The sequence below is a fragment of the Rana temporaria genome, chromosome 2 (genome assembly GCF_905171775.1).
Source record: "Rana temporaria chromosome 2, aRanTem1.1, whole genome shotgun sequence".
Taxonomy (NCBI): Eukaryota; Metazoa; Chordata; class Amphibia; order Anura; family Ranidae; genus Rana; species Rana temporaria.
In genome coordinates this window covers 226037972-226064287 of record NC_053490.1, presented here as the reverse complement: position 1 = coordinate 226064287, position 26316 = coordinate 226037972, and the positions used below count along the sequence as shown (strand labels likewise).

The 26316-nt window shown below is 42.8% G+C and overlaps 1 protein-coding gene across 1 annotated transcript in view; it reads left to right on the top strand.

The window, feature by feature from the left end:
* The window catches only part of TMEM47 (transmembrane protein 47), a 140103-nt gene that overhangs the window by 87930 nt on the left and 25857 nt on the right, over positions 1 to 26316 (top strand). Inside the window, exon 2 of the mRNA XM_040336502.1 lies at positions 14824 to 14964. Within this exon, the coding sequence (XP_040192436.1) occupies positions 14824 to 14964 (141 nt within the window). The remainder of the gene's footprint in view (positions 1 to 14823; positions 14965 to 26316) is intronic.

Below are 26316 nucleotides of genomic sequence, written 5' to 3'. Positions count from 1 at the left end.
TGAAAGGCTTGTGCCTGGATTATGTCTTGCATACTAACGGTACACAATTGTCGGTCAACAAACTTGAACGTAGTGACGTACTACGAGGAATTTCAGCTCTTGAGCACCACCCTTTGAGTCCCAACTGCTAATTTTGTGTTTGGTGAGCATTGTTTCAGAGCATGCATGTTTGAACTTTTGACTTTTGTGTGATGGACTTGTGTACTGACAATACGAATATCCGACAACAGACCGTTTTCCGCCGAAAATTTACTAGCCTGCCATCCAATATTTGTTGGCCGAAAGATGGACAACAATTGTCAGAAGGAGCATACTAACGGTCAAATTTTAGGACAACAGTCTGTCAATCCCCTGCCAACAATCGGATCGTCTGTACGAGGCTTTAGAGTCTGGTGTTTGCTGTACAAGGGATTACAAGAGTCTGACACCAAGTCAGACTTGGGTACTTACACAGCTTGTACTAAAAAAATGTAATTAACAATGTATTAAAGAATATAGAGCTGAATTTATTTGTGTCTTTTATATCAGCCAGGAGTTTAGCTTTAAAAATGCTTAATTTAGCAATGATGTATAATTGCTAAAGAACCATTATCACATTTCAAAACATTCACTTAGGATTTTATGGGCTATGTGTGAATTTTTTTAATAATTAGCAAAACATATTATGGAACTTTTGATTAATCTGATGTAAAACACTTTCACTAATACATAATGAAATATGTTTTTTCCAATAGTCACATATGACAAGAAAATCTGTCTAGTGCTGACTGAGTTAACAACATGATACAAAGTGTTTGAATGTGGCAGACATAAAACAGAATAAATATCCTCAGCTTTAGACTATAGTGCTGACAATTTATAACAGAATAAATGGGGAGTTCTGAAAAGTGAAAGCACACAGGGTGCTTAGCGTTTGATGAAGGTGGAGGGCACAGGGTCCCTCTCCAGCCCTGCTGATGGCATCCTATCACATTTTGTAAGAGGCTAGCAGCAGCTGTGGATTGACACTGCAACTAGAGGTACAAATGAATAAATTTGGGGCATTCTGCCCTAAGCATTCATGCCACTGAATGCTTAGAAGACGACAAAGGACTAGTCACAATTGTTGGGGTTTCTCCCAGCAGATGATTTTACCCATTACTAACATACCATTCACTGTGTGGAGGTGGCCATCTTAGTAAAGACAGGCTTTGCTTCCTTCTGTCAGAGCATCTAGCAAGGAGAACAGTGAACAGCACAGTATTATCACCAAATCTCCTGAGACCAGCAGTCAGAAACAGCAGTGTCTTAGGTCTCACACTGCAGATATACACCTATGAGACAGTTGGCACAGGAGTGCCTTGGCATTTGCACATACCAGAAAGGGCACTGCTATTTTTCACTACAATAAGGTATCTTATTTAGAGTATAGCTTAGACACAATTAACCATTTCAGATGTTCCTTATAACATAGCATGATCTTTACTTTTTGAGTTCAGGTCCACATTAAAGACTTTTATTTAGTTAAAAGAAGGGGGTGGGGGCGTATAACTTTTCTCAGGTTTTTATTGCTATCAGTGTTTCCATGTTGGAGAGATTTACCTTGCTTCCTGCTAGAACAGGAAGTCGCAGAGAATCTTTCCAACAGGGAGAGAAAAACATGTTTTTAGCATAGGCAGGAAGTTTTGAAAATGTTTTTATTGTTTTTATTGTTCTCGGTGCCTCCCTGTTCTAGTGACAACTGCAATCCGTATTTTTTCTATTATTGACGTAGGACAGGAAGTATAGGACCCCACCTAATGTGGCCACAGAAAGGAATTTATGTCTAACAGAAATTTTACAGCCCAGCCCCAGGAATTAGAAGACAAGTTACCTTGCAGTCCCCTCACAAGTCAGGGTTTAAATGCTTTTTATGACTAGAGGGTAGAGGAACAAGCATTTTTGTTATGCTATCCCCCACTCTGGTGCTGCCCTCTTCTCCCAGAAGCTGTGGTTTGTGGGTTATCCCTTGGTGACATCATGTACAATGTAGGGGTATTAACCCTGCATTGTATGTGGAGAAGCAAGCATGCAAGCACGTCTGTGAGTCAGGCTTCGTACACACGACCGAGGAACTCGTCGTAAATGAAACATCGTTTTCCTCGACAAGTTCCTTGTTAGGCTTGTCGAGAATCTTGACAAGCTTTCTTTGCGTACACACTGTCAAGACCAAATCTCATCGTTCTCAAACACGTACGACGGCAGGGGAAGTTCGATTCCACTGGCACAACCCTTGGGGCTGCTTTTGCTAATCTTATGTTACTGCGTGTTAAGTAAAAGTTTGGTAAGAGACAATTTGCACTTTTCAGTCTGTTACAGCGTGACAAATCTCCATTACAAACACTACTTTTACTGAAGGTGCGCTCCCGTTTCATACTTTATTCTGAGCATGCGCGGGTTTCTAAGCATACACACAAACGCGTTTCTCATCGAAAACCAGCCCGACGAGGAACACAACGAGGAAATTGAGACTCCCGTCGAGTTTTTCTCGATGAAAAACATACACACGACCGTTTTCCTCGGCAAAAAAGCTCTGCCACCAAGTTTCTTGATTGATTCTTTTGAGGAAAATGGTCGTGTGTACAAGGCCTAACTTAGAGAGGAGGCTGTGGGGGCTGGTTGGTCACACTTCAGGAGGAACCCTGGGACCCTGTTGGAGTGCAGAATACCAACAACCAATTCCAGCTCCCCTAGACATAATGATAATTTAACCCTTTTAGTGTCGGGGGGGCTCACTGTAAGGTTTTTTTTTATCATTGTGCTCTGAGCTGGCCTCTAACTCTCCCACACTCTATCCAAAGCTTTAGAGGGTCGGGACTCAGCTGACTGGTCGAGTTGGGGAGGAGTCTAGGGATGGCGCGGTCTGAGCGCCGTGGTACCTAGGCGGTAGTCCCGGTCAGCAGGTCTCCGGCGAAATGAGGTTCGCTCTCCGCTCTGCTGACGACCACCCTCCGCTGTGAGCTTGTCAGGTTCACTCTCTCCTGCCCGCTCAGTCCTTTAACCCCCCTCAGCAGTCACCGTCGGATCAAGGAGCTGAGATCCCGTGATCCCCGGGTGAAGTAAACTCACCTTGGGTCCTTTGCAGCGCCGTGGGTGAGGAGAACGCCCCACGTGGAGTGCACCGGAGCCGGCTGCAGGTGGGGATGAGGTGCGCCGGTGAAGGCGCCAGAAGGAGAGCAGCCAGCCCTGTTTGTGCAGAGGGGGTGAGGTTTGAAGCACTAAACCAGAACGGGTTTCAATTGACAAGCGGTAACCGCCTGGTCCCCCCCCCCTGCCTATCGCCCCCCCACTCTGCATTCGATTCTTAAAGACACAGACTATGATATGTAAGTAAAACTTTTTTTCACCCCACAAGCAGCATCCACGAAAAATAGAGCCCACAAAGCGTGAGTACTGCACTGCTAAATGCCATATTGTTATACTACCTTCTGGAAAAATGGAGATATCTGGACAATGTTATTTTGCTTGGAAAAATCATAGAGCATAGAAGCGTGGAAGTATTACTACATTGGCTTAGATGGTTCTTTTATGGTTTTATGGTTCTTGTATACCCCTGTTTTTTTCTCTCACTCGCACTGATCTTCTCTTAAGCCTGTAATCAAAAACTCGAATTGAGTTTATTAGTCAGAAAGCTGTTACCTCTCTTGGTTTGTATAGCTCTCAGGACTGTTTTATATTGCGCTTTTGAATTTTACTTTAGCAAAGAGAGTGAGGGGAGAGAACAGGAAAAACAGGAATAAATCTGATGAAAAGATTGGAGAGTTCTCTTCTTTTCTAACACATATAAAAAAAAAAGAGAGAGGGGGATAAGAACCATACATGTTAAGCTGGGATGCGACAAAGGACTAATGGATGCTGTGCTTTGTGAGGAAAAAAGTAGAAGATGGATCCCTTTTCTTTTCTCTTTTCTGATGTACGTATTGAAATTTAGAGGTGAGAAGTGGGAATTGAGAGCGGAATCGAGAGCGGTAAACTAATCAAGAATCTAAAATACGCCAAACGATTGGGATTTTAAAAACCGTATATTTCAACACTAATAGAATGATTTAAAGGTCAGACGTTATAGCAGTAGAGAGGAACAGGGGGCAAATGACGATATCTAGGATTGTACAGATATTATAAAATAGCCGTTGGTCATTATTTGCCCCTACCGGTCCGGGTGGATTTTCTACCTAGGAGCCTTGGGTATCCCTCTGTCCCCTCTTTTCTTCTCCCTCTCTGAACTCCCTTATTCTCGAGACAAGCGAGTATCGCAGTGGCATAAACCGAAGCCACGGTAAAGCTTAAGTCAAAGCCCGGGCCCGATGAATAAATTTGTAACCCAGGGGAGCGACTGAGATAAACAAGCAGCGGAAAAACAGGGTGTTAAAAATTCCCAGACGAAGAAGGAGAAGAAAAAAGATAAGTAAAAAATGGCTCCAAAAAAAACAGTAGAACAGGACACACCCTCTGAGACTAGGACTGACTATGAGATGGAAACGGAGTCTGAGCAAAGAACGGATGATGAACAACAGGATAGATCATTACTACCAACAAAAATAGAAATACAAGGGATGTTCGCTGCGTTAGAAAAAACACTTAAATCACAAATGGAGAGAATGGAGAGAAATATGGGGCATATGTTGGAAAGATTGGAGGAAGCAGAAAAAAAATCTGATTCCTATCCAAAGCTTTAAAATGGATGGAGTTAGGATGTAAGGTGGCCCTAGCAGCTGAAACTCTGTAAGACCAGCAAGCCCCTTGGAGAAGAATTGGAATTCTTTCTCAGGCTTGTATATCCATATGTGGATCCATCTCTCCATCTCTCTCTACTTTAAAAAATTGGCTGTATCCCTTTTACAATATCACCAACAGCCTGCTTCTAAAATGAAACAAACTTATATATTTCTATTACTCTAAGGCCCCGTACACACGACAGAGGAACTCGACGTGCTTGGCACGTCGAGTTCCTCGTCTCGTTTTGGGATGAAGCCGCCGAGGAGCTCGGCGGGCCGCCTTCTCCTATAGAACAACGCGGCCAACGAGAAAATAGAGAACATGTTCTCTATTTTCTCGTCGAGCTCCTCGGCGGCTCCATCGAGCCAAAACTGTACAGACGACAGAGATTCTCGGCAGAATCCGGGTTTTGACGAGTTTCTCGGCGAATTCTGCCGAGAATCTCTGTCGTGTGTACGAGGCCTAAGGCCCCGTACACACGACCGAACATGTCTGCTGAAACTGGTCCGCGGACCAGTTTCAGCAGACATGTTCGGTCGTGTGTAGGCCCGAGCGGACAGGATTCCAGCGTACATTCGCCCGCCGGGCCTTTTTCCAGCGGGCAAATATTTCTGAACATGTTTTAAAACATGCCCGCTGGAATCCTGCCCGTCGGACATGTTCGGTCGTCTGTACAGACCTACCGTACATGTCCGAGCGGCCGCCATCCCTCGCATGCGTCGAATGACTTTGACGCATGCGTGGAAGCATTGAACTGGCAGGGCCGGGCACGTCGCCGCGTCATCGTCGCGGCAACGGCGCGGCCACGCCCCGCGTATTGTTTACGCGCGGATTTCTGTATGATGGTGAGTACAGCCATCATACAGAAATCCCCGGGCAGACATGTACGGTGAAAACGGTGCGGATGTACCGGTTTCATCGTACATGTTTGCTCGTCTGTACAAGGCCTTAGTCAGCCTTTCTCCACAGTTTACCGCCAAGCAACCCGTGAAATAATTTAATTAGTATCATACAGCTGGCAGTGACCCAGAACTATGCAGGTACCATCAAATGGAAACCCTAGCAACCACTAGAAAAACTCTGGCTGAGAATGGCTACTTTAGACAGATTTAAAAGACAATAATCAATGCCACTTTGTGATCCCTAATACATCATTATTGTGATATTAAAGATATTTTCTTAATGCTTTAAAAGTAAGAAACATTATACTTACCTGTTCTGTTTAATGGTTTTGCACCGTGCAGCCCTGATCCTCCTATTTTCATGGTTCCCCGCGGGCACTCCTGGACCCTGCTATTTTCCGAGTGCCCCCAAAGCAAACAGATATCTGTGTCCATAAGAAACACAAAACAGGGCTTGGCCCAGCCCCCCCATTTCCTTCTCACTGGCTGTGATTGACAGCAGTGGGAGCCAATGGCCAATGAGAAGTCAGAGATCTGGATGAGCAGCCTCTCTTATGCACATTGCTGAATCGCAATTGGGCTTAGAGAGTATTGGGGGTAATGTTGGGGAGCTATATACTGTACTAAAGGTCTTTTTACCTTTGTGCAAAGAATGCATGAAGGTAAAAAAAAAATCCTTCATCCTTTAGAACTACTTTAACCATTTCAGCCCCGGAAGGTTTTACTCCCTTAATGACCAGGCCATTTTTTGCGATACAGCTCTGCTTTACTTTAACTGACAATTGTCATGTGATGCATTTTTTTCCCAAATGTCTTTTGGTGGTATTTGATCACCTCTGTAGTTTTTATTTTTTGCTCTATAAAGAAAAAAAGAGCAACGATTTTGAAAATAAATAAATATTTTTTTACTTTCTGCTATAAAAAATATTCATAATATGTATTCTGGTGCATATTTTTGGTAAAGAAAATCCCAATAAGCATATATTGATTGGTTGGCGCAAAAGTTATAGCGTCTACAAACTATGGGATATTTTTATGACATTTTTTTTACTAGTAATGGTGGCGATCAGATATTTTTATCGGGACTGCAACATTGCGGCGACAAATCGGACACATAACTGACACTTTTTACACTTTTTTTGGGACCATCAACATTATTACTAAAAATTTGCTCTGTTACTGTACTAATGACACTGGCAGGGAAGGGGTAAACATCAGGGAGCGATCAAAGGGTTAAGTGTGCTCCTAGCTGGAGCTTGCTAACTGTGTGGTGGATGGTCTGACTAGATGAAGACAGAGATAGATGTTCCTGCTTAGCATCTTCATCCCTGTCAGAATGGCGATCTGCCTCTCTGGGGAAGGATTGTGGGTGGCCGGTGGACATCGGGTCCACCGAACCCACTGATTAGCATTCCCTGTGTCCAATCAGTGCACGGTCGCGCTTCTGGCAGCAAGCACGCCACATTGAACTAAAAGACATACAGGTAGGTGATTTCACGCAATAGAGCCGATCGGCCACAGTAAATATGTGGTAGGCAGTTGACAAGTGGTTAAATGTTTTTTGCAAGCAGTGAAAATGTCTGAATTGACCTGGGATCAGCCACTGCAGTCTAGGTCCAGGAAAACCTGAGTCTAGAGGTAGTTGGTTGATTGCTGTGCATTAGACATCTAGTATCAAAAAATTTCTGCTCGAAATTTTCTCGCTTTGAAGCTGAATAGTACAATAAAACTTGTTTTGTTATTTTATCTTTTAATGTGCTATTTATTTGTATCTAGTAAATTTTTCCTGGCAATGTTATCATGCTTAGTCGACAGAAGGCCACATTAACACAATCGTAAATTTACAAGCGTTTTTTTTTTTAATGCAGCTGCATTGTTTTTAATGGAGACATTCATACAAGTGTGTAAACATACACTGCATTCAGATCCATGAGGCTCCATTCACACTTGACAAGTTGTTCCCCATGTTTTTCAATGATAACCATTCATATCTGTGCGACCTAAAGATGCAGCAACTTCAAAGTAGTTCATGCACTACTTTGGTCCGACTCTCATGCAACTTGAAGGCCATACACTTCAATGTTAACCCTCAGAAGTTGTTAAAAAAGGGGGGTTTGCGCAAATAATTACGCTAAGGGAAAAAAGTGAGAACTCATAAATCAATCAGACCAGATTGGTGCTAAATTGTACCAAAGCTAGATAAATGGCAATACGGTTACCCTATTGCCATTTATCTAGCTTTGGTACAATTTAGCACCAATCTGGTTTGATTGATTTAGGAGTTCTCACTTTTTTTCCTTAGCGTGATTATTTGCGCAAACCCCCCTTTTTTAACATATTTCACCTTGTGTACGTAAACACGATTAGATTTTGCTGCATTTACTTATTTTTGTTTGGTTATATCATTATTAGTCTTAGTAGCGCGAAGGACACTTTCTAATAAACCCTCAGAAGTTGCCTGAGCATCATACCTGAACGTTATACAATGCAACTTGTGTGCAACAGTTGTTCATCATCACTGGCCAAAGCTAAAGTCGTATTCAAGTTGCACCCATCCAAAGTTGCGTCAAAATTGCATCAAAGTTGCACTCCAAAGGCGGCACAACTTTGAAATTGTACAAGTGTGAATGGAGTTTAACGCAAACTCCAAAAATCTGCATCTGAGGACATACGTGTGTCAGATACAAGTATTCGAAAAAAAAAGGAAAAAAGCAGGACAATTTTATGTAAGTATTTACTTCTTATTAAAGCGGAGGTTCGACCTAATAACATTTATATTTGACCAACTTCCTTATACTTGTAACAAGTACAGTCCGCAATTTTTTTATTTTTTTTTTAGGCTGTACGTACCTTGTAATCTATCTTTGCAACCCGGCTTCCGGGTAGTTCTCCCCGCCGGAGTTGGCGTTTCTCTGCCGAGGAGGAATGTCATCTGGGAGGTCGCCCAGATGATTGACGTCCGTTCCCCCCGGCCGATAAAGCCCCGCCCCCCGTATTGCATATGCGCGCACGAGTCACGGCGTTTCCGAAAGAAGCCGAACGTGCAGTACGTTCAGCTTCTTTCGGAAATGCTGTGACTCGTGCGTACCTACGCAATACGGGGGGCGGGGCCTTATCCGCCGGGGGAACGGATATTAATCATCTGGGCGACCACCCAGATGACATTCCTCCTCGGCAGAGAAACGCCTACTCCCGCGGGGAGAACTACCCGGAAGCCGGGTTGCAAAGATAGATTACAAGGTATGTACAGCCTAAAAAAATAAAAATAAATTGCGGACTGTACTTGTTACAAGTATAAGGAAGTTGGTCAAATATAAATGTTATTAGGGTGAACCTCTGCTTTAAGCAGAAACATTTGTGCAAGAAAAAACATTTGTAATAAGATCAGTAAGATTTTTGCGCCCATGTGAATGTGGCCTAAAACTGGGCATTTACAATGTTGTTTATAAAATGGTAAAAATAGTTTTGATATTTAAAGACTGCTGCTATGTTTACTTTGTTACTGGGGTACAAAATAAACAATGTGATTCTAGGTTGTTATGGAACGGTTCCTAAATGATATTGCAGAAACATAAATATGAGCATAGGTCAAAGAAGCTAAGCCTCTGCTATGTAAAATACAGGAAATGCTTGTTTATCTGTTTTCCTTGGTCTTAGATAAATTAATTGGACTTGCATCAGCCGTGAACAGAACTTCACCCACTTAAGTCATGTCAGTATGTGCTAAGTTGGAAAATTCAAAGGGTACCCATCATATTCAAAATTCAGCATCATGAGTAAAAGCTGATTTGGAATATATAGTTAATGTCACAGGCACTGTTAACAAAAATATCACCTATTTATTCCCTCATCATCTAAATGTAAAATAAAATGGCATGAATGATTGCACTTAATTACAGGCAATCATCCAAAGCTAATAAGAGACATACAACACTTTTTATGAAATACTGCACTGCTCGAACCACATTTCTAGAGGTATGGTGAGCATGCTCTGTGCCAGTAATGGGAAGTTGTACCTCACTCTCATCATCAATATTTATATTATATAGTTTGCTGGAAAGCTAAGCCTGCAAGTAGTTTCCTATAACATAAACTAGTATGCATTCTGGAGTCATTTGCCACGTAGATGGCATTTCCATCTTACCAAATCTTACCAAACATGGTAAAATGTATTATTTCATGCACCGTGACTGTTGAAATTGTACAATGTGGTATTTGAAAGCAGACTGTCATTATTTTTATGGTTTCTCATGAAAAATCCTGTAGCGTATGGGGATTGTTAAAAGCAGCATTTAACACTTCACTTATACATGTAGTTTTTTTTCTTTCATTGTTCCATGTGAAAAGAAGATAATGCGTCTGCTGTTTTGTTTTGTGCTCGCTATAACTCATGCATGCACCAGTTGTCCAAGGCTGCCAGGATTGCATTTCTGCTTAAAATTGATTTACTTCTGTTCAGAGCAAAATTGGCATAGTTTACATGGTAAATTCTTTCCCAGGAATGAGCTCTAATAGTTGTCATTTTTCTGCTCTGCCATACTGAAAATTGGAACTGTACAATAATTGCTCTGGGTTTTCTTCTCCTGCAGCACTGTGTAAACCAACATATTGTACTGTGTATGTTTGTGCCAAGGTTGCATGCTATATTTCAGATTTCCATTTGTTATTACGATCATTATTATTATTAGTATTATTAATACGTTTCAAAAAACACTATCATTAAAAAGGGATTATTTTGATGGCATAATTGAAATACATATTTTGTGTCACTCGTTTAAGAAGCAATAGTACCCAAGTGATATTTCAGTGAGAGCTGAAGTTTTATGGCTAGGTACTTGAAGGCTTCTATCTCAGTTCCTCATCTGTTCTCACCCACCATTAAGTTTTGGGTATTGCATACCTCCCAACTTTTGAACTTTAGAATAAGGGACACTTGAGCGTGTAGCTGGCTGGCTGGCTGGCAAAATGTGAATTTGGCAAACTTCTTAAAAGTGCAAGGGACATAAGGGGCAGGGATGGACTGGCCATTGGGACTACAGGGAGTTTCCCGGTGGGCCGATGGCTCAGTGGGCCGGCTTCAGTGACAGCGGACTGCCACCCCCCTCCGCTCCTCTGTCTCTCCCTGCCCACAGCGCTCACCTGGGGGGAACAATGAAGCAGGGGGGAGGACCAGAGGAGCAGGGGGGACGACAGAGGAGCATGGGGGGAGGGGACAGACAGCTGACTCAACAGCTATGGCCTGGGAGTTTCTCACTTCTGCCTAATCTTGTCCCATAAAGGAGGTGCACCAAACTGATTCTTTGCCATGGGTGAAATAATGTCTAGCTTCCCCACTGGTACTGCCTATAAGAGTACCAGTACCAGCCGTTCTACTCTAATAAAGTAGAACGGCTAGTGGCTAGTGAAGGGGGAGAGGGGGCTTGGGTGGCCAGGGGGGGTGCGGGAGTTGTCGGCCACAATGGGAGAGACCTGTCAAAGTGGGCCAGTCTGGATTAAGTCCAGGGCCAAATTTCTGTCCCAGTCCAGCCTTGATAAGGGGTGTGGCTAAACAAAACCCAAGCTTCCATGTACCTATAAATTATGCGTTAACTGCTTTGTCTGAGCCTACCTTAAAGAATAAGTTCACCTTTTTTGTAGAAGCCTGTAAAGCATTGTATTACATTCTGTACGGGCAAGCAGATACACTGATAGGGAGAATCAATGAAACACAATGACACTCCAACGGCGTGCTAGTTCATTGAGTACTACAAGGTGACAGCAAAGACTGTTTGGACTTCTAGTTTTCCATTCACAGAGGACTGTATATGAATGATGTGGCCGGGTGGGCGGAGCCCCATATAGCCACGTTCGTTTCAAAGAGTAACAGCGGGCACCCGGAGAAGATGCCCACATGCTTTCACTGGGGGGGGGGGGGGTGGCTACAGCTGCTGCCTAAATACGGGTGGAACATGTAACATGTTCTAAAAGGTAAATATATCCTTTAGAGAAGAACTTCATTAACCACTTGCATACCGGGCCTATTTTGGCACTTCTCTCCTACAAGCAAAAATCTTAATTTTTTTGATAAGAGAATTACTCAGAACTCCCAAACACTACATATGCTATTCTATTTTTTAGCAGACACCCTAGGGAATAAAATGGCTGTCATTGCAACTTTTTATCTCGCACGGTATTTGCGCAATAATTTTTCAAACACCTTTTTTGGGGGAAAAAACGGTTTCATGAATTAAAAAATAACAAAACAGTAAAGTTAGCCCATTTTTTTTGTATAATGTGAAAGATGAAGTTACGCCAAGTAAATAGATACCTAACATGTCACGCTTTAAAATTGCGCACATTCATGGAATGGCGCCAAATTCAGTATTTAAAAATCTCTATAGGCATCGCTTATTTTTTTAACAGGTTACCAGTTTAGAGTTACAGAGGAGGTCAAGTGCTAGAATTGTTGCTGGCACGCTAACGCACGCGGCGGGACTTACGTGTGTGTTTGCTTCTGAGCACAAGCTACCGGGGATAGGGGCGTTTAAATTTTTTTTTTTATTATTTTAGTTTTTATTTTACTTATTTTTTTTTTTTTTTTACAATTTTTTTTACATTTTTTTTATCACTTTTATTCCTATTACAAGGAATGTAAACATCCCTTGTAATAGGAATGGTTTGTGACAGGTACTCTTTATGGAGAGATGCAGGGTCAATAAGACCCCACATCTCTCCTTCAGGCTGGAAAGCATGAGATCGTGAAAAGAATTCACAGATCTCATGCTTTTAGCCACGATCGCGGCTTTGTTTACATTCCGGTACCCGGGCGTGATGTCATAACATCGCACCCGGGCCTCCGACGATCATAGAGATGACTGGTGACCATCTGGTCACCAGTCATCTCTATGCCTCCCGTCCGGCGCTGGCAGATTGTTTCTCTGGCACGGGAGAGCCCGGAGAAGCACCGGATGGCGGCGGGAGGGGGGGACGTCCCCTCCCATCACCTATAAGAATCATTCTTATGATGCACAGGATCGCCGGCTGAAGAGATGGATATCTGAATGTTGCCTGTAGCTGCAGGCATCTTTCAGATATCCCCACTAAAATTCCAGGACGTCATATGACGTCCTTGGGCGGGAAGTGGTTAAAATAGTCAGGGACTGTATAGCAACCAGAAACTGCCGAGACATTGAACGCTTTGGTGAAAAATATATAATGTATAAGATATATATATATATATATATATATATATATATATATATATATATACACTGTGCATACTGTATATTGTGTATATAGTGCAGGTATATAGTTCAGAAGTGTTTAAGGCAGAGTACAGGGGTTGGGGACGTCCAATGCACAGTGCTGCAGTCAGTGTTGGGTTTAGGATACTAGTCAGGAGTGCAAAATTAAAAGAGTGTATGAGTCAGGGGTGTGTAACGCACAGTGTAGGGGTGAGGAGAGTGCAAAATTCCCCCTTCAAGCAATACTCTCCCTTCACTTTACCATTTCAGCAAAAAAAAAAAAACTACACTCCTTCCCCTCCAAAAAAAAAAAGAAGAAGAAAATACAGCACTAATTTGAACGCCCCCCCCAACTAATCCTCCCAAGCAAATCCCCACTCCCAATGTAAATCTTCTTCCTCCTTCCTCAGCACAAGTCCTCCTCCATCCTCCCCAAATTCTGAGTTCAAGCACAATTCCCCCTTCTTCCCTATTATTTATCCCCATTACCCTCAGTCCCCCCTTACATCACAAATCCCCCAATCCCTCTTCCCAGGACAACAAATGGCCCCAGATTTCTTCTCCTAGTAAAAATTTTCTCCCTCCTATAAGCACAACCCCCTCTCCCAATCCCCCTGTTAGCACAGATCCTCCTCTTTTCAGTGCAAATCCTTTCCCTCCACACTTCTAACACAAATCATCCCCCCCAAATCCCCCTCCCAGCACAATACCTCTCCCCACTTCCAGCACAAACTCACCCTACCCCTCCATCCCAGCACAAACCCTTCTTCCCATCATCAAAAACCTCCAGGACAAATTCCCCCTATTTCCAAATCCCATCCCAGCTAAAATTCTCTTCCCACTTCCAGCAAAGATCCTCTCCCTCGAGTCCTGCCTTTCATCACATCCCCCCCATCCTGGGTTAAATGCTCTCCCCTCTATTCTACCCAGCACAAATCCTCTTTCCTCCATGCCAACACAAGTCCTCTCCCCAGTTCTATCACAAATCCTTAAAGTGATCCTTATAAACTTGCCCCCCTCACCTTCCTCCCCATGTCCCCTTCCCTGCAAGTCTCATGCATGTTGTATATCTACTAGAGTGCTCAGATCAGCGAGGCTCAGGCAGAGCAGTGTGCCTACCCCTCCTCCTGTCTTCATATCAGAAAACATCAGAGCCAAGGAGGAGGTGGTGGGTTCAGACACTCTACACTGTGTGTGCGAGCAGGGAGAGATCACGGCTGCTCGCACCACCAGGTCCTCTGCAGCATTTTTTCACTCAGTAGTGCAAGCAAGCAATGAAGTGCAGCATTGTTTCCACCCTATTAAAGAAAGCTGCATTACTTTGAGTTTTGTATAAATTGAACCTAAAAGATCACTATAGGGAGTATTATAGCCTGGGGCCATTTGGGCACTGGTTTAGATATTGATTTTTGTAGCTAGAAGCGATTAAGCACAAGTGCATAATAATGTCATGATTTGGAAAATGACACACAATAAATTCAGTCCCAGTTCAGTCAACCTGTTCACTCTTTGAATTTAATTTAAGGTTAGCAAAGAGACTAATAAGTTGTTTGATTGTCAATCAACGTATTAGTAGTAGATAAGAGTGGGCGATTGGCACTAGGAGAGGAGGGTTGGGGTGTGCAGTACACTCTTGTATCCTCTGTGTGTTGCAGATCGGAACTCTGTGACTCTTGCATAAACATTCCAAATAGCATGTGCACAGCTTTTTTTTTTTTACATTTTTTCCTATTGGATATGTAGGTATGCTGTACCTAGGGATATAACAAGTGAAGATTCTACAACTGAACGTTTGCAGCTAAAATGTTCCACACTCTTCAGTTTCAGAAAATGTACATACATATGAAAAGTAACAGTATACATAAACAAAAGGCACAAAGCTGAATGTAGAGATTCAAAATAACAATTATTTTGTTGTAACTATGCTGTTTTTACTAACTTACATATTACATTTTCTATTGCAGATTGGCAGATTGCAACACTCGCTTTACTACTGGGTGGCGCAGCCATCATTCTCATTGCATTCCTGGTTGGTCTAATTTCCATATGTGTGGGATCTCGCCGGCGGTTCTACAGGCCCGTGGCGGTCATGTTGTTTGCAGCAGGTAACTTTGTCTCATGGTAGCCATATGGGATTAATTGAGATCCCGGGAAAAAAAATATTTGTGGCAGGCCAGGGGTTGGAGATGACTGTGTCCTGCTCATATACGGGCTTTGACTCTGTAGAGCAGGGATATGCAATTAGTGGATCTCCAGCTGTTGCAGAACTACAAGTCCCATGAGGCATAGCAAAACTCTGACAGCCACAAGCATGACACCCAGAAGCATGATGGGACTTATAGTTTTACAACAGCTGGAAGTCTGCTAATTGCATATCCCTGCTGTAGAGTATACTTTTATCTTAAAAGAGGACTCTCTCGAGTACTGCAAAGCAATATGTGAATGGAAGATTTGACAGGTCCTTTTTTTAGGGACATATGCATTCTGCCCTCTGCTAGGCAAATCAGTGGCATCCACTTTCGTATTGGCCTACTCAGCAGTGCTAAAAAAATCAAATAGAAAACTGGTAGCTAAACACCTTCAATCCTTACTTGCCTAAGATGTGTCTTGGCTAATGCAGCTCTCATACAATTTGTGTATAGATACTCAACTTTACCTTACAGACATCAATAGCTACGAGTACAAGAAAAATTTGCAATAAATGAGAATTGAGGTAGGCTCCAGATTTCTTTCCTGTATTCTGCAAACTTTAGAAGCACTACAAACAAAACACAATGCTGCCACAGCTGCGCCTGAAAAGATTGCCATATAAGTTGCTTTTAGGACCTTGAAGCCCGCTTAATGCATTATCATTGCAGACAAAGCAGCTCAAACGCAGATCCTTCTGCATTGTGAATTTAATTGCATGTGGTTGAGTATTGATGGCTAGATAGTGCAGTGTTTAGTAAGCAGAGCCTTTCTGCATGAGCCCTAAATGTGGTGCTTAAAATGAATGATTTGTTATTTACCGTAGTTGTACATAACACATTCAAGTGGATTGTGGGAAAAATAAAGAAGTTGCTTATGACCAAAATGCTGTGAACTATATTTTGCCATGGTGTTAGAACTAGAGGCAAAAAAATGCAATTTAAATTTTTGTTAGAAAAAGCCTTGTATAACCCAGCCCTGTAAAAAAAAAAAAAAAAAATCACATTTTGTGAGTTTTCATATACATGTCTCTTGAAAATGACTTTGCTATAGCTGACAGCATTTCTCATTTTATATTCACATATTTTCTGCTTTTGTTGTTCCTCCTTCAACCACTTGAGACAGAAAAATGAATTTGTAAGTGTGAGCCCTTGAAGCAACAATGCCTGGAAGAAATGCAGCTAAAAATATCTCTTTGGTAACTCACAAAGAGCATCTCTTCTCTTTTATAGTCGGTAGCAGGATATTCCACGTATTAATGGCACTTACCTGGATTGTGTTGCCTGGACAACAGACACTGAACTGTGCTCTAAACCATTTCCTACTGAAGGATCAAGTAATACTTATCCTCTAAGAGGCAAGCACACACCATTTTCCATGTTTATCAAAGATGCTTATATATAGGAATGTCATTTAGGAATGCCATTATGGTATAGTACCCAGCAATGTGGGTTTGATCAGTTTTGGGTCCTAACCATAAACATAATTTTAACTTTATATATCCTGATCAAAGTAAAACAGGCCATCCCAGAATCCCATATGCTTACATACAACCTCTAACTTTCTTTTAGGATTTAAGTGCATTTAGAGACTGTCTAGGAAATCTAATCCTTCCAGTAATTTCTTATATCCTGTACACATGATCGGAATTTCCAATGGCCTTAAATCCGATGGAATTTTTAGTTGGAATTCCGTTCAAGCTGTCTTGCATACACACTGTCAGACCAAATTCCGACCGTCCAAAACACGGTGACATAAAACAGTACGACGAGCCGAGAAAAATGAAGTTCAATGCTTCCGAGCATGCATCGACTTGATTCTGAGCATGCGTGGGTTTTTTTCTCGGTTGGAGTTGCACACAGACGATAGTAATTTTCTATTGTTTTTTTCCAATCGGAAAACGCTGATGGAAAAAAGTCAGATGGGGCTCACACACTTTTTTCATTGGAAATTCAGATTGTTTGTACGCGGCATTAGTTGTCTCTGAGAATTCATTACTATCAAATTAGATTGCCTGGAAAAGCTCAAGCACACACAATGTTTGATTATTTAGTAGCAATTTGTTTTCCACACTACAAACACACACATTTTCACATACAGTGGTTAACATTTTCATATTTGAGGTCTAATAGTAGTTCTAGGAAATATTTTAAAGCATATATAAAACCAAAAAAATGATATGCAATATGCTTCAGCTTACCAGTCTTTAGATATGGTATCATAAGGTTACAATGCTCATTCACCATTCTGTGCCTATAAAGGAAAAAAGGAACAAACAGGAGGAGATCATTCTTATGCTTTACATATATATACACTATGGCCCGGATTTTGAAAGCACTTACCCCGACGTATCTACTGATACGCCGTTTAAGTGCACGGATGCGCCGTCGTATCTATGCACCTGTTTCTCAATGCTATATACGCCTGAATTTTGGCCTCATCTGACCAACGTAAGTTTCCTACGCCGTCAGAGCCTGGGCGCATATTTTTTACGCTGGCCGCAAGGGGCACTTCCATTGATTTACGCGTTGAATATTCAAATGACCGAGATACGCCGATTCACAAACGTACTTGTGCCCGTCGCAGTAGTATACGCCGTTTACGTAAGGCGTACGTCCGGCGTAAAGTTATTCCACCTATAGGAGGCGCATCCCATGCAAAGGTATGGGCGACGGAACAGCCGTCGTATTTTACGTCGTTTACGTAGGACTAGGTGAATAGGGCTGGGCGTAGGTTACGATCAGTGATTCGACGTATCTTAGGCGTTAGGTCCGACGTGATTCTGAGCATGCGCACTGGGAAGCGCCCATGGGACGGCGCATGCACCGTTCGTTCGGCCATTCATTTGCATGGGGTCACGGTTCATTTAAATGGATCACGCCCACTTCCTTCCTATTTTTTAATTAGGCGGGCTTACGCCGGCCAATTTACGTTACGCCGGCGCAACGTTGGGAGCGAGTGCTTTGTGAATACTGTTCTTGCCTCACTGATTTACGTTGGCGTAGTGCATATGAGATGCGCTAAGCCGGTCTAAAGATGCGCCGCTCTCTGTGAATCTGGGCCTATGTTACCAAAATCTTGGTACACCTGCTTTTACACACACATGAATTTAATGGCATTCCAGTCTTAGTCCGTAGGGTTCAATTTTGAGTCAGCCCACCCTTTGCAGCTATAACAGCTTCAACTCATCTGAGAAGGCTGTCCACAAGTTTTAGGAGTGTTTCTATGGGAATGTCTATGAGAGGTGTTCTATCAGGTTGAGGTCAGGCCAGTCATGTTCCTCCACCCCAAACTCACTCATCCATGTCTTTGGGCCCACTATCCCACTATTTAACTAACAAAATTATAATTGGCTAACTATTTAAAACCATGGCAGCTAAAAGTAGGTTGTGTGAGCACCCCCCCCCCCCCCAAAAAAAAGGAGGGGAACAAAATTGTGCAATTCAAAATGTTCATAGTTACATATACCCCAGTGGGGCACCGTCTAGGTGAACTAGGTCACAAAATTAAAGCCTCTCCTCCATATTGATGTTCAAGATTAGATAATTATAAGTAACTGAATGTTATTCAGAATTCCTGGAAAGATCATTTGGTAGGATGTGTTTCGGGACCAACATGTGGAACAATGTCATTCAAAGTTCATTAAGGGATCCTCCAATGGAATATAGAGTAAGACCAACCCACATATGTGTTGATGGGCCACTACATGTGGCTGAATAGCATTTAAAATCCTTGAGGGTGTCCTTTAATGAAATGTGTTGTAGGACCAACCCCCATATAAGCAGCGGGGAGCCAGAGTGAATTATGGCACATATATAAAGCATACCTGGAATTTTTTTTTTTTTAAGCACCTGGTTAGAGCCGTAGTTGGAAGGGGAGCACAGAGCATTGTGCTCGGAGCCCACCCAAGTGTGTTAGAAAAGCAAATTAATATTTGCTTTTCTAACACTGAACCACCTCTCCACCAATCAGGAAGCGTGGGTCTAATACCCGTCACCTGATTGGCTGAAGGCACAGGCATCTCTATTGGATGCCTAGCATAACGGAAGAAGAGACAAACGGGAACCATGGAGGACACAGGAGCTGTCGCCTCACCCACTGTATGTCCCACAGCTCGTCGCCGTCCCCCGCTGTCTGACCCACCACCAGGTTGGGATAAGTGCCGGTCAGGCAGGGAGTGGGCAGGGGGGCAATGTGGCTGCATACTATGGGCACAGAGGCTGCATATGATGGGCACAGAGGCAGTGTGGGCAGGTGCCATGTCCTGCTGGAAAATGAAATCATCATCTCCATTTAGCTGGTCAGCAGAGGGAAGTATGAAGTGCTCTAGAATTTCCTAGTAGAGGTCTGCACTGACTTTGGACTTGATAAAACACAGTGGACCAACACCAGTAGACGGCATGGCTCCCCAAATCATCACTGTGCAAAATTTTGCATTTCATTTGGATATCAAGGTCCCAGAGTCTGGAGGAAGAGTGGAGAGGCACAGAATCCAAGTTGCATGAGGTCCAGTGTGAAGTTTCTACAGTCAGTGATGATTTAGGGGGCCATATCATCTGCTGGTGTTGGTGTTGGACAAGAGAGCACCTCCCCTCCTGAACCATACCAGGCCACATGCCCTCAACATAGGGAGGGTGCTTTGGGTACAAGGGCCCAATCGCCACAACCCTTGCCCGATGGTTGTGGGGATCTGCGGGTGGGGGACTTATCGGAATCTGGAAGCCCCCAGATACATTGCACCCCTACCAATTCCACAAAAAAGTGTCAAAAAGTCAAATCGACAGGAGACAGGAGTTTTTGACAAATCCTTTATTAAAAAAAAAAAGTGTCCCGTGATGTCCATTCATCTTTAATCACGGCACAGACAGACCCCTTGATGGGAGGCATCCCGCTGACTGCTGTCTTTTCGCCCCCTCTGATGTCACATGATGTCAGAAGGGGGCAGGGTCACCCTTTTAAATCATCGAGTGCCCCCTCTCCCTTGCATATATAACAGCTGTCACCGTGAAAGGACAGCAGTCGGGGGAGCTTTTATTTTCTATTTTTTGGGCACAGTCACAGTGATTGAAGATGGATGGACATCATGGGATGTTTTTTTTTCTATTTAAAAAAAAAAAGGAATTTCAAAAACTGTCTCCTGTTGTTTTTATTTTTTTACACTTTTTTGGTGAAAGGGTAGGGGTACAATGTACAATGTACAATTTACATAAGGGGGGCTGGGATCTGGGGGTCCCTTTGTTAAAGGGGCATTCCAGATTCCTATAAGCCCCCCATAACCATACGGCAAGCGCGCTGTGATTGGCCAAAGCATGTAGTCCAGGTGCATGCTTTGGCCAATCATCACCCAGCAATGCACTGCAATCTCACAGTGCATTATGGGGCATTCCGCATCGCTCGAATTTCACGCAAACACCCCACAATATTCGCGGTTCGATGAACTGGCGAGCTCATCCCTACCTCAAAACTATTTATACACATGCACTACAATTAGACAGTATAAAGTATGCACAAGATTATTGTAAGGAACCTTCTGAAAACGACATGTCATGTAAGAAATAGTCAACAATTTAAATATCTTTGTTTTGAGTGCACTGTTCAGCTATTGCAGTGCTCCACAGACTCAGAATTTTTAAAGCAAGATGTTGTGTACACATAGCTTGTAAAGATAATCATTTAAATAGAAATAATGTTATATTGCATGACAAACAGCATATACTTACAAAAGTGAGTATACCCCTCACATTTTTGTAAATACTTTATTATCTTTTCATGTGACAACACTGAAGAAATTACACTTTGCTACAATGTAAAGTAGTGAGTGTACAGCTTGTATAACGGTGTAAATTCGATGTCCCCTCAAACTAACTCAACACACAGCCATTAATGTCATAACCACTGGCAACAACAGTGAGTACACCCCTAAGTGAAAATGTCCAAATTGGACCCAATTAATCATTTTCCCTCCCTGGTGTCATATGACTCATTAGTGTTACAAGGTGTCAGGTGTGAATGGGGAGCAGGTGTGTTAAATTTGGTGTTATCGCTCTCACTCTCTGATACTGGTCACTGGAAGTTCAACATGGCACCTCATGGCACAGAACTCTCTGAGGATCTGAAAAAAAGAATTGTTGCTCTACATAAAGATGGCCTAGGCTATAAGAAGATTGCCAAGACCCTAAAACTGAGCTGCAGCACAGTGCCAAGACCATATAGTGGTTTAATAGGACAGGTTCCACTCAAAACAGGCCTTGCAATTGGTCGACCAAAGCAGTTGAGTGCACATGGTTAGCGTAGAAATAGATGTATGAGTGCTGCTAGCATTGCTGCAGAGGTTGAAGGGATGGGGGGAGTCAGCCTGTCAGTGCTTAGACCATACACCACACACTGCATCAAATTGGTCTGCATGGCTGTAATCCCAGAAGGAAGCCTCTTCTAAAGATGATGCACAAGAAAGCCTGCAAACAATTTTCTGACAAGCAGACTAAGGACATGGATTACTGGAACTGTCCTGTGGTCTGATGAGACCAAGATAAACTTATTTGGTTCAGATGGTGTCAAGACTGTGTGGCGGCAACCAGGTGAGGAGTACAAAGACAAGTGTGTCTTGCCTAAAGTCAAGCATGGTGGTGGGAGTGTCATGGTCTGGGGCTTCATGATGGCTGCCGAAACTGGGGAGCTACAGTTCATTGAAGGAACCATGAATGCCAACATACTGTGACATACTGAAACCAAATATGATCCCTCCCTTCGTAGACTGGGCTGTATTCCAACATGATAATGACCCCAAACACACATCCAAGATGACCACTGGGTAAAGTTGATGCACTGGCCAAGCATGTGTCCAAACCTAAACCCTATTGAGCATCTGTGGGCATCCTTAAATGGAGGGTGGGGGAGCGTAAGGTCTCTAACATCCATCAGCTCTGTAATGTCGTCATTGAGGAGTGGAAGAGAATTCCAGTGGCAACCTGTAATCCTCTGGTGAACTCCATGCTCAAGAGGGTTAAGGCAGTGCTGGAAAATAATGGTGACCACACAAAATATTGACACTTTGGGCCCAAGTTGGACATTTTCACTTAGGGGTGTACTCACTTTTGGTGGCAGCGGTTTAGACATTAATAGCTGCGCGTTGAGTTATTTTGAGGGGACAGCAAATTTACACTGTTATACAAGCTGTGCACTCACTACCGTATATACTCGAGTATTGGCCGAGTTTTTCAGCACATTTTTTTGTGCTGAAAATGCCCCCCTCTGCTTATATTTGAGTCCATACTGCGCTGTGCCCATCTGCAGCAGCGATAGAGTCAGGGACTAGGCATAGGTCTAATGCCTTGATCCGGAAGATGGTGGTCAAATTCGGCTCTCTCACTAAGCCGTTTTCGTTCTCCCCACTGAAGCCTGAGACTCCCTCCTCTCACTTGCCCCCTCTCTCCCCAGGCTTCACACCTCACTGCACGCCGCACACTCGCTCTTCTATACTTCCACATTCTGGCTGGTGATTGACGGTGCTCCACACTCTTACTGTTCCTCCCCTCCACAATCATCGCCCGTCCTCAGAGTCTCTCCAGAAGGCTTGCACTGCAGTGTTTCCTTGGACAAGGCCCCATCAATCACTGCAGCTCGGAGGCACACTGGAGGCCGGTAGGTGGGGGGAGTAAAATTGAGCAAGACCAGCATCTCATTCAATCATCCCAGGTTGTGGAGGGGGTTTCCTTGAGTTTAGCAGCAGCTGACTGAAAATGTAAATCAACTTGCAGCAAAAGTGTGAGGCTATCCTAAAAGAACATGAAATTTAAAGTGGTTGTACAGGTAAAGAACAAGATACAACCAGCTCCTCTGTTCTTTTAATCTCTCCTACACTGTGTAATTGCTTTTTTTAAAGCGGTTGTAAACCCACATGAAAATTATTATTTTTTTTTCCTCCTGTAAGGGAAAAGTCATAATGAGCTAATATGCACCGCATATTAGCTCATTATGAAATACTTACCTCGGAACGAGGTGCGTAGCACTTACCTGGTTCACGCCGAGCGAGATTTCATCTTGCCTCGGCGTGTCTTCCGGGTATCACCGCTCCAGCGCTATGATTGGCTAGAGCGGCGATGACATCACGCGCGGGAGATTTAAAACTCGGCAAGGTCCGGCGGCTGCCGGTCCTTTCGCCGTAGATCCCCCCTGCGCATGCGCAGCGGCGCATTGCGAGGGGAATATCTCCTAAACCGTGCAGGTTTAGGAGATATTCTCCTTACCTACAGGTAAGCCTTGTTATAGGCTTACCTGTAGGTAAAAGTACAAAAAGTGGGTTTACAACCACTTTAACCACTTCCAGACCTTAGGTGTTTTTCAGATTTGGTGTTTGCAAGACTAAAACAGTTTTTTATGCTAGAAAATTAGTTAAAACCCCCAAACATTATATATTTTTTTTCTAACACCCTAGAGAATAAAATGGTGGTCATTCCAATACTTTTTGTCACACCGTATTTGCGCAGCGGTCTTACAACACTTTTTTTGGAAAAAATTCACTTTTTTGAATTAAAAAATAAGACAACAATAAATTTGGCCCAATTTTTTTATATATTGTGAAAGATAATGTTACGCCGAGTAAAATGATACCCAACATGTCACGCTTAAAAATCGTGGCATGGCGTCAAACTTTTACCCTTAAAAATCTCGATAGGCGATGTTTAAAAAATTCTAGAGGTTGCATTTTTTGAGCTACAGAGTAGGCCTAGGGCTAGAATTATTGCTCTCACTCTAACGATCGCGGCGATACCTCACTTGTGTGATTTGAACACCGTTTTGATATGCGGGCGCTACTCGCGTATGCGCTCGCTTCTCGTCGGGAAGGGGCGCTTTAAAAAAAAAAAAATTTGTTTTCTTATTTATTTTTATTTATTTTATTACTTTTTACACTGAAAAAAATAATAAAAAATTGATCACTTTTATTCCTATTATAAGGAATGTAAACATCCCTTGTAATAGAAAAAAGCATGACAGGTCCTCTTAAATATGAGATCTGGGGTCAAAAATACCTCAGATCTCATATTTAGACTAAAATGCAAAAAAAAATAAAAAAAATTGAAATTGTCATTTTTTCAAATGACAAAAGAAAAATTGTCTCTTTAAGAGGCTGGGCGGGACTGACGTTTTGACGTCACTTCCGCCCAGCAGAGCTATGAGGACGGGTGAAGGAGATTTTTCCTTCAGTCTCGTCCCCGCTCAGCTGCCGAACAGTCCCGATCTCCTCCGCCGCTCCCGACGGCTCCGGTAAGCGGCGGAGGGCGCGGGAGAGCGGCGAGAGGGGGGGCCCTCTCCCGCCACCGATAACGGCGATCTTGCGGTGAATCCACCACGGAGACCGCCGTTATCGTGTACCAGACCGCGCACACTACAGATCGATACCTCGGTTGTGGCAGCAGCTGCTGCTGTTACCGAGATATCAATCTTTAAAAAAAGGACGTACATCGTCGTGCGCAGGTCTGGAAGTGGTTAAATGATGCCTGTAAATACCTTATCTTTGCTTTTTTATGGTCAGTCTTACAGTAGCTGCTGCATTCTCAATCTAAGCTTATACTCAAGTCAATTATTTTTCCCAGTTTTTCTTGGTAAAGGTAGGTGCCTTGGCTTATATACAGAGTCGGCTTATACTCGCGTATATACGGTACTTTAAATTGTAGCAAAATGTCATTCCTTCAGTGTTGTCACATGAAAAGATATAATAAAATATTTACAAAAATGTGAGGGTGTACTCACTTTTGTGAGATACTATATATTATTGTTTATATTTTGATTTACACATACGCATGAATTCACAATAGACTAATGCTAAATAAGTACATTAATGCTTAAAATTCCTTCTATAGATTGTAACATTTTGTTGACCTGCAACAAAAACGAAATCTTTTTGATAGATCAGCACTACATGATGCTGTATGGTACCATTTTTATATTCTAAGGAGGAAGGAGAAAGCCAAGGAGACAGACAGCCAACCATAAATGATAATATTGCTTTACTACTGCATCTATAAAAGCACTACACAAGGCTAATTAAGCTTTATTTTAGCACAAGCTGTTTTCTTAAAAGTAGATGGTATAGGCTGCTTCCTGCCAAAAAGAAGCAGACATTAAAAGTAGGCCATATGCTAACTTATAAAATCATGCTTTTCAAAGAGGAAAAAAAATCATGATTAATAGCCTACTAACGTACATTTTACATTTTGCATAATCATTTATCGTTCATTTTAAATATTTCTATGACCAATTGCATAAAAGTAAGACCCCTGGTATTACTATTTACTGCTAGATTGCAATTCATTAAGTACATACATCTAGTATTATGTAAGAAGTTCTCTTACCTTGAGAACAGCCTGAATTCATTGTGGCATGGATTCAGCAAGGGGGATAGAAATGTTCCTTAGGGACTATGGTCTATGCTGACTTGACAGCATTATGTAGCTTCTTCAGATTGTCATTGATTCATTCATGCTTTAAGCCTTCCATGCCACTTCATCCAAATGTACCCTGTTGGATTAACCACTTGCTTACTGGGCACTTAAACACCCTTCCTGACCAGACCAAATTTCAGCTTTCAGTGCTGTCAGGCCCCATACACACCATAGAATCTATCCGCAGATAAATCCCATCAAATGGGTTTCTGCAGATAGATTCTATGGTGTGTACACTCCGTCGGATATTTATCCGCAGATAAATCTCCCCTGGGATGGATTTCCAGCAGATGGATATTTGCTGACATGCTCAACAAATCTATCTGCTGGAATCCATTCCAACGGATGGATCCGCTCGTCTGTACAGACTTACCGGATCCATCCGTCCAAAGGGGTTCCCCGCACGCGTCGTAATGATTTGACGCATGCGTGGAATTCCTTATATGACAGCGTCGCGCCCGTCGCCGCGTCATAATAGCGGCGACGGAGCGACACGTCATCGGCAGAGGATTTCAGCGGGGATTTCAATGCGATGGTGTGTACACGCCATCGCATAGAAATCTTCTGAAATCCTCGAGAGGATTTATCCGCGGATACGGTCCGCTGGACCGTATCTGCGGATAAATCCTCTCGTGTGTATGGGGCCTCACTCTTTGAATGACAATTGCACGGTCATGCTACATTTTACCCAAATTATTTTTTTATCATTTTTTTTCACACAGATAGAGCTTTCTTTTGGTGGTATTTAATTGCTGCTGTTTTTTTTTTTTTGCTAAATAAAACAAAAAATGTTCATAGTTTGTTATAAAATTTTGAAAACAGGTAATT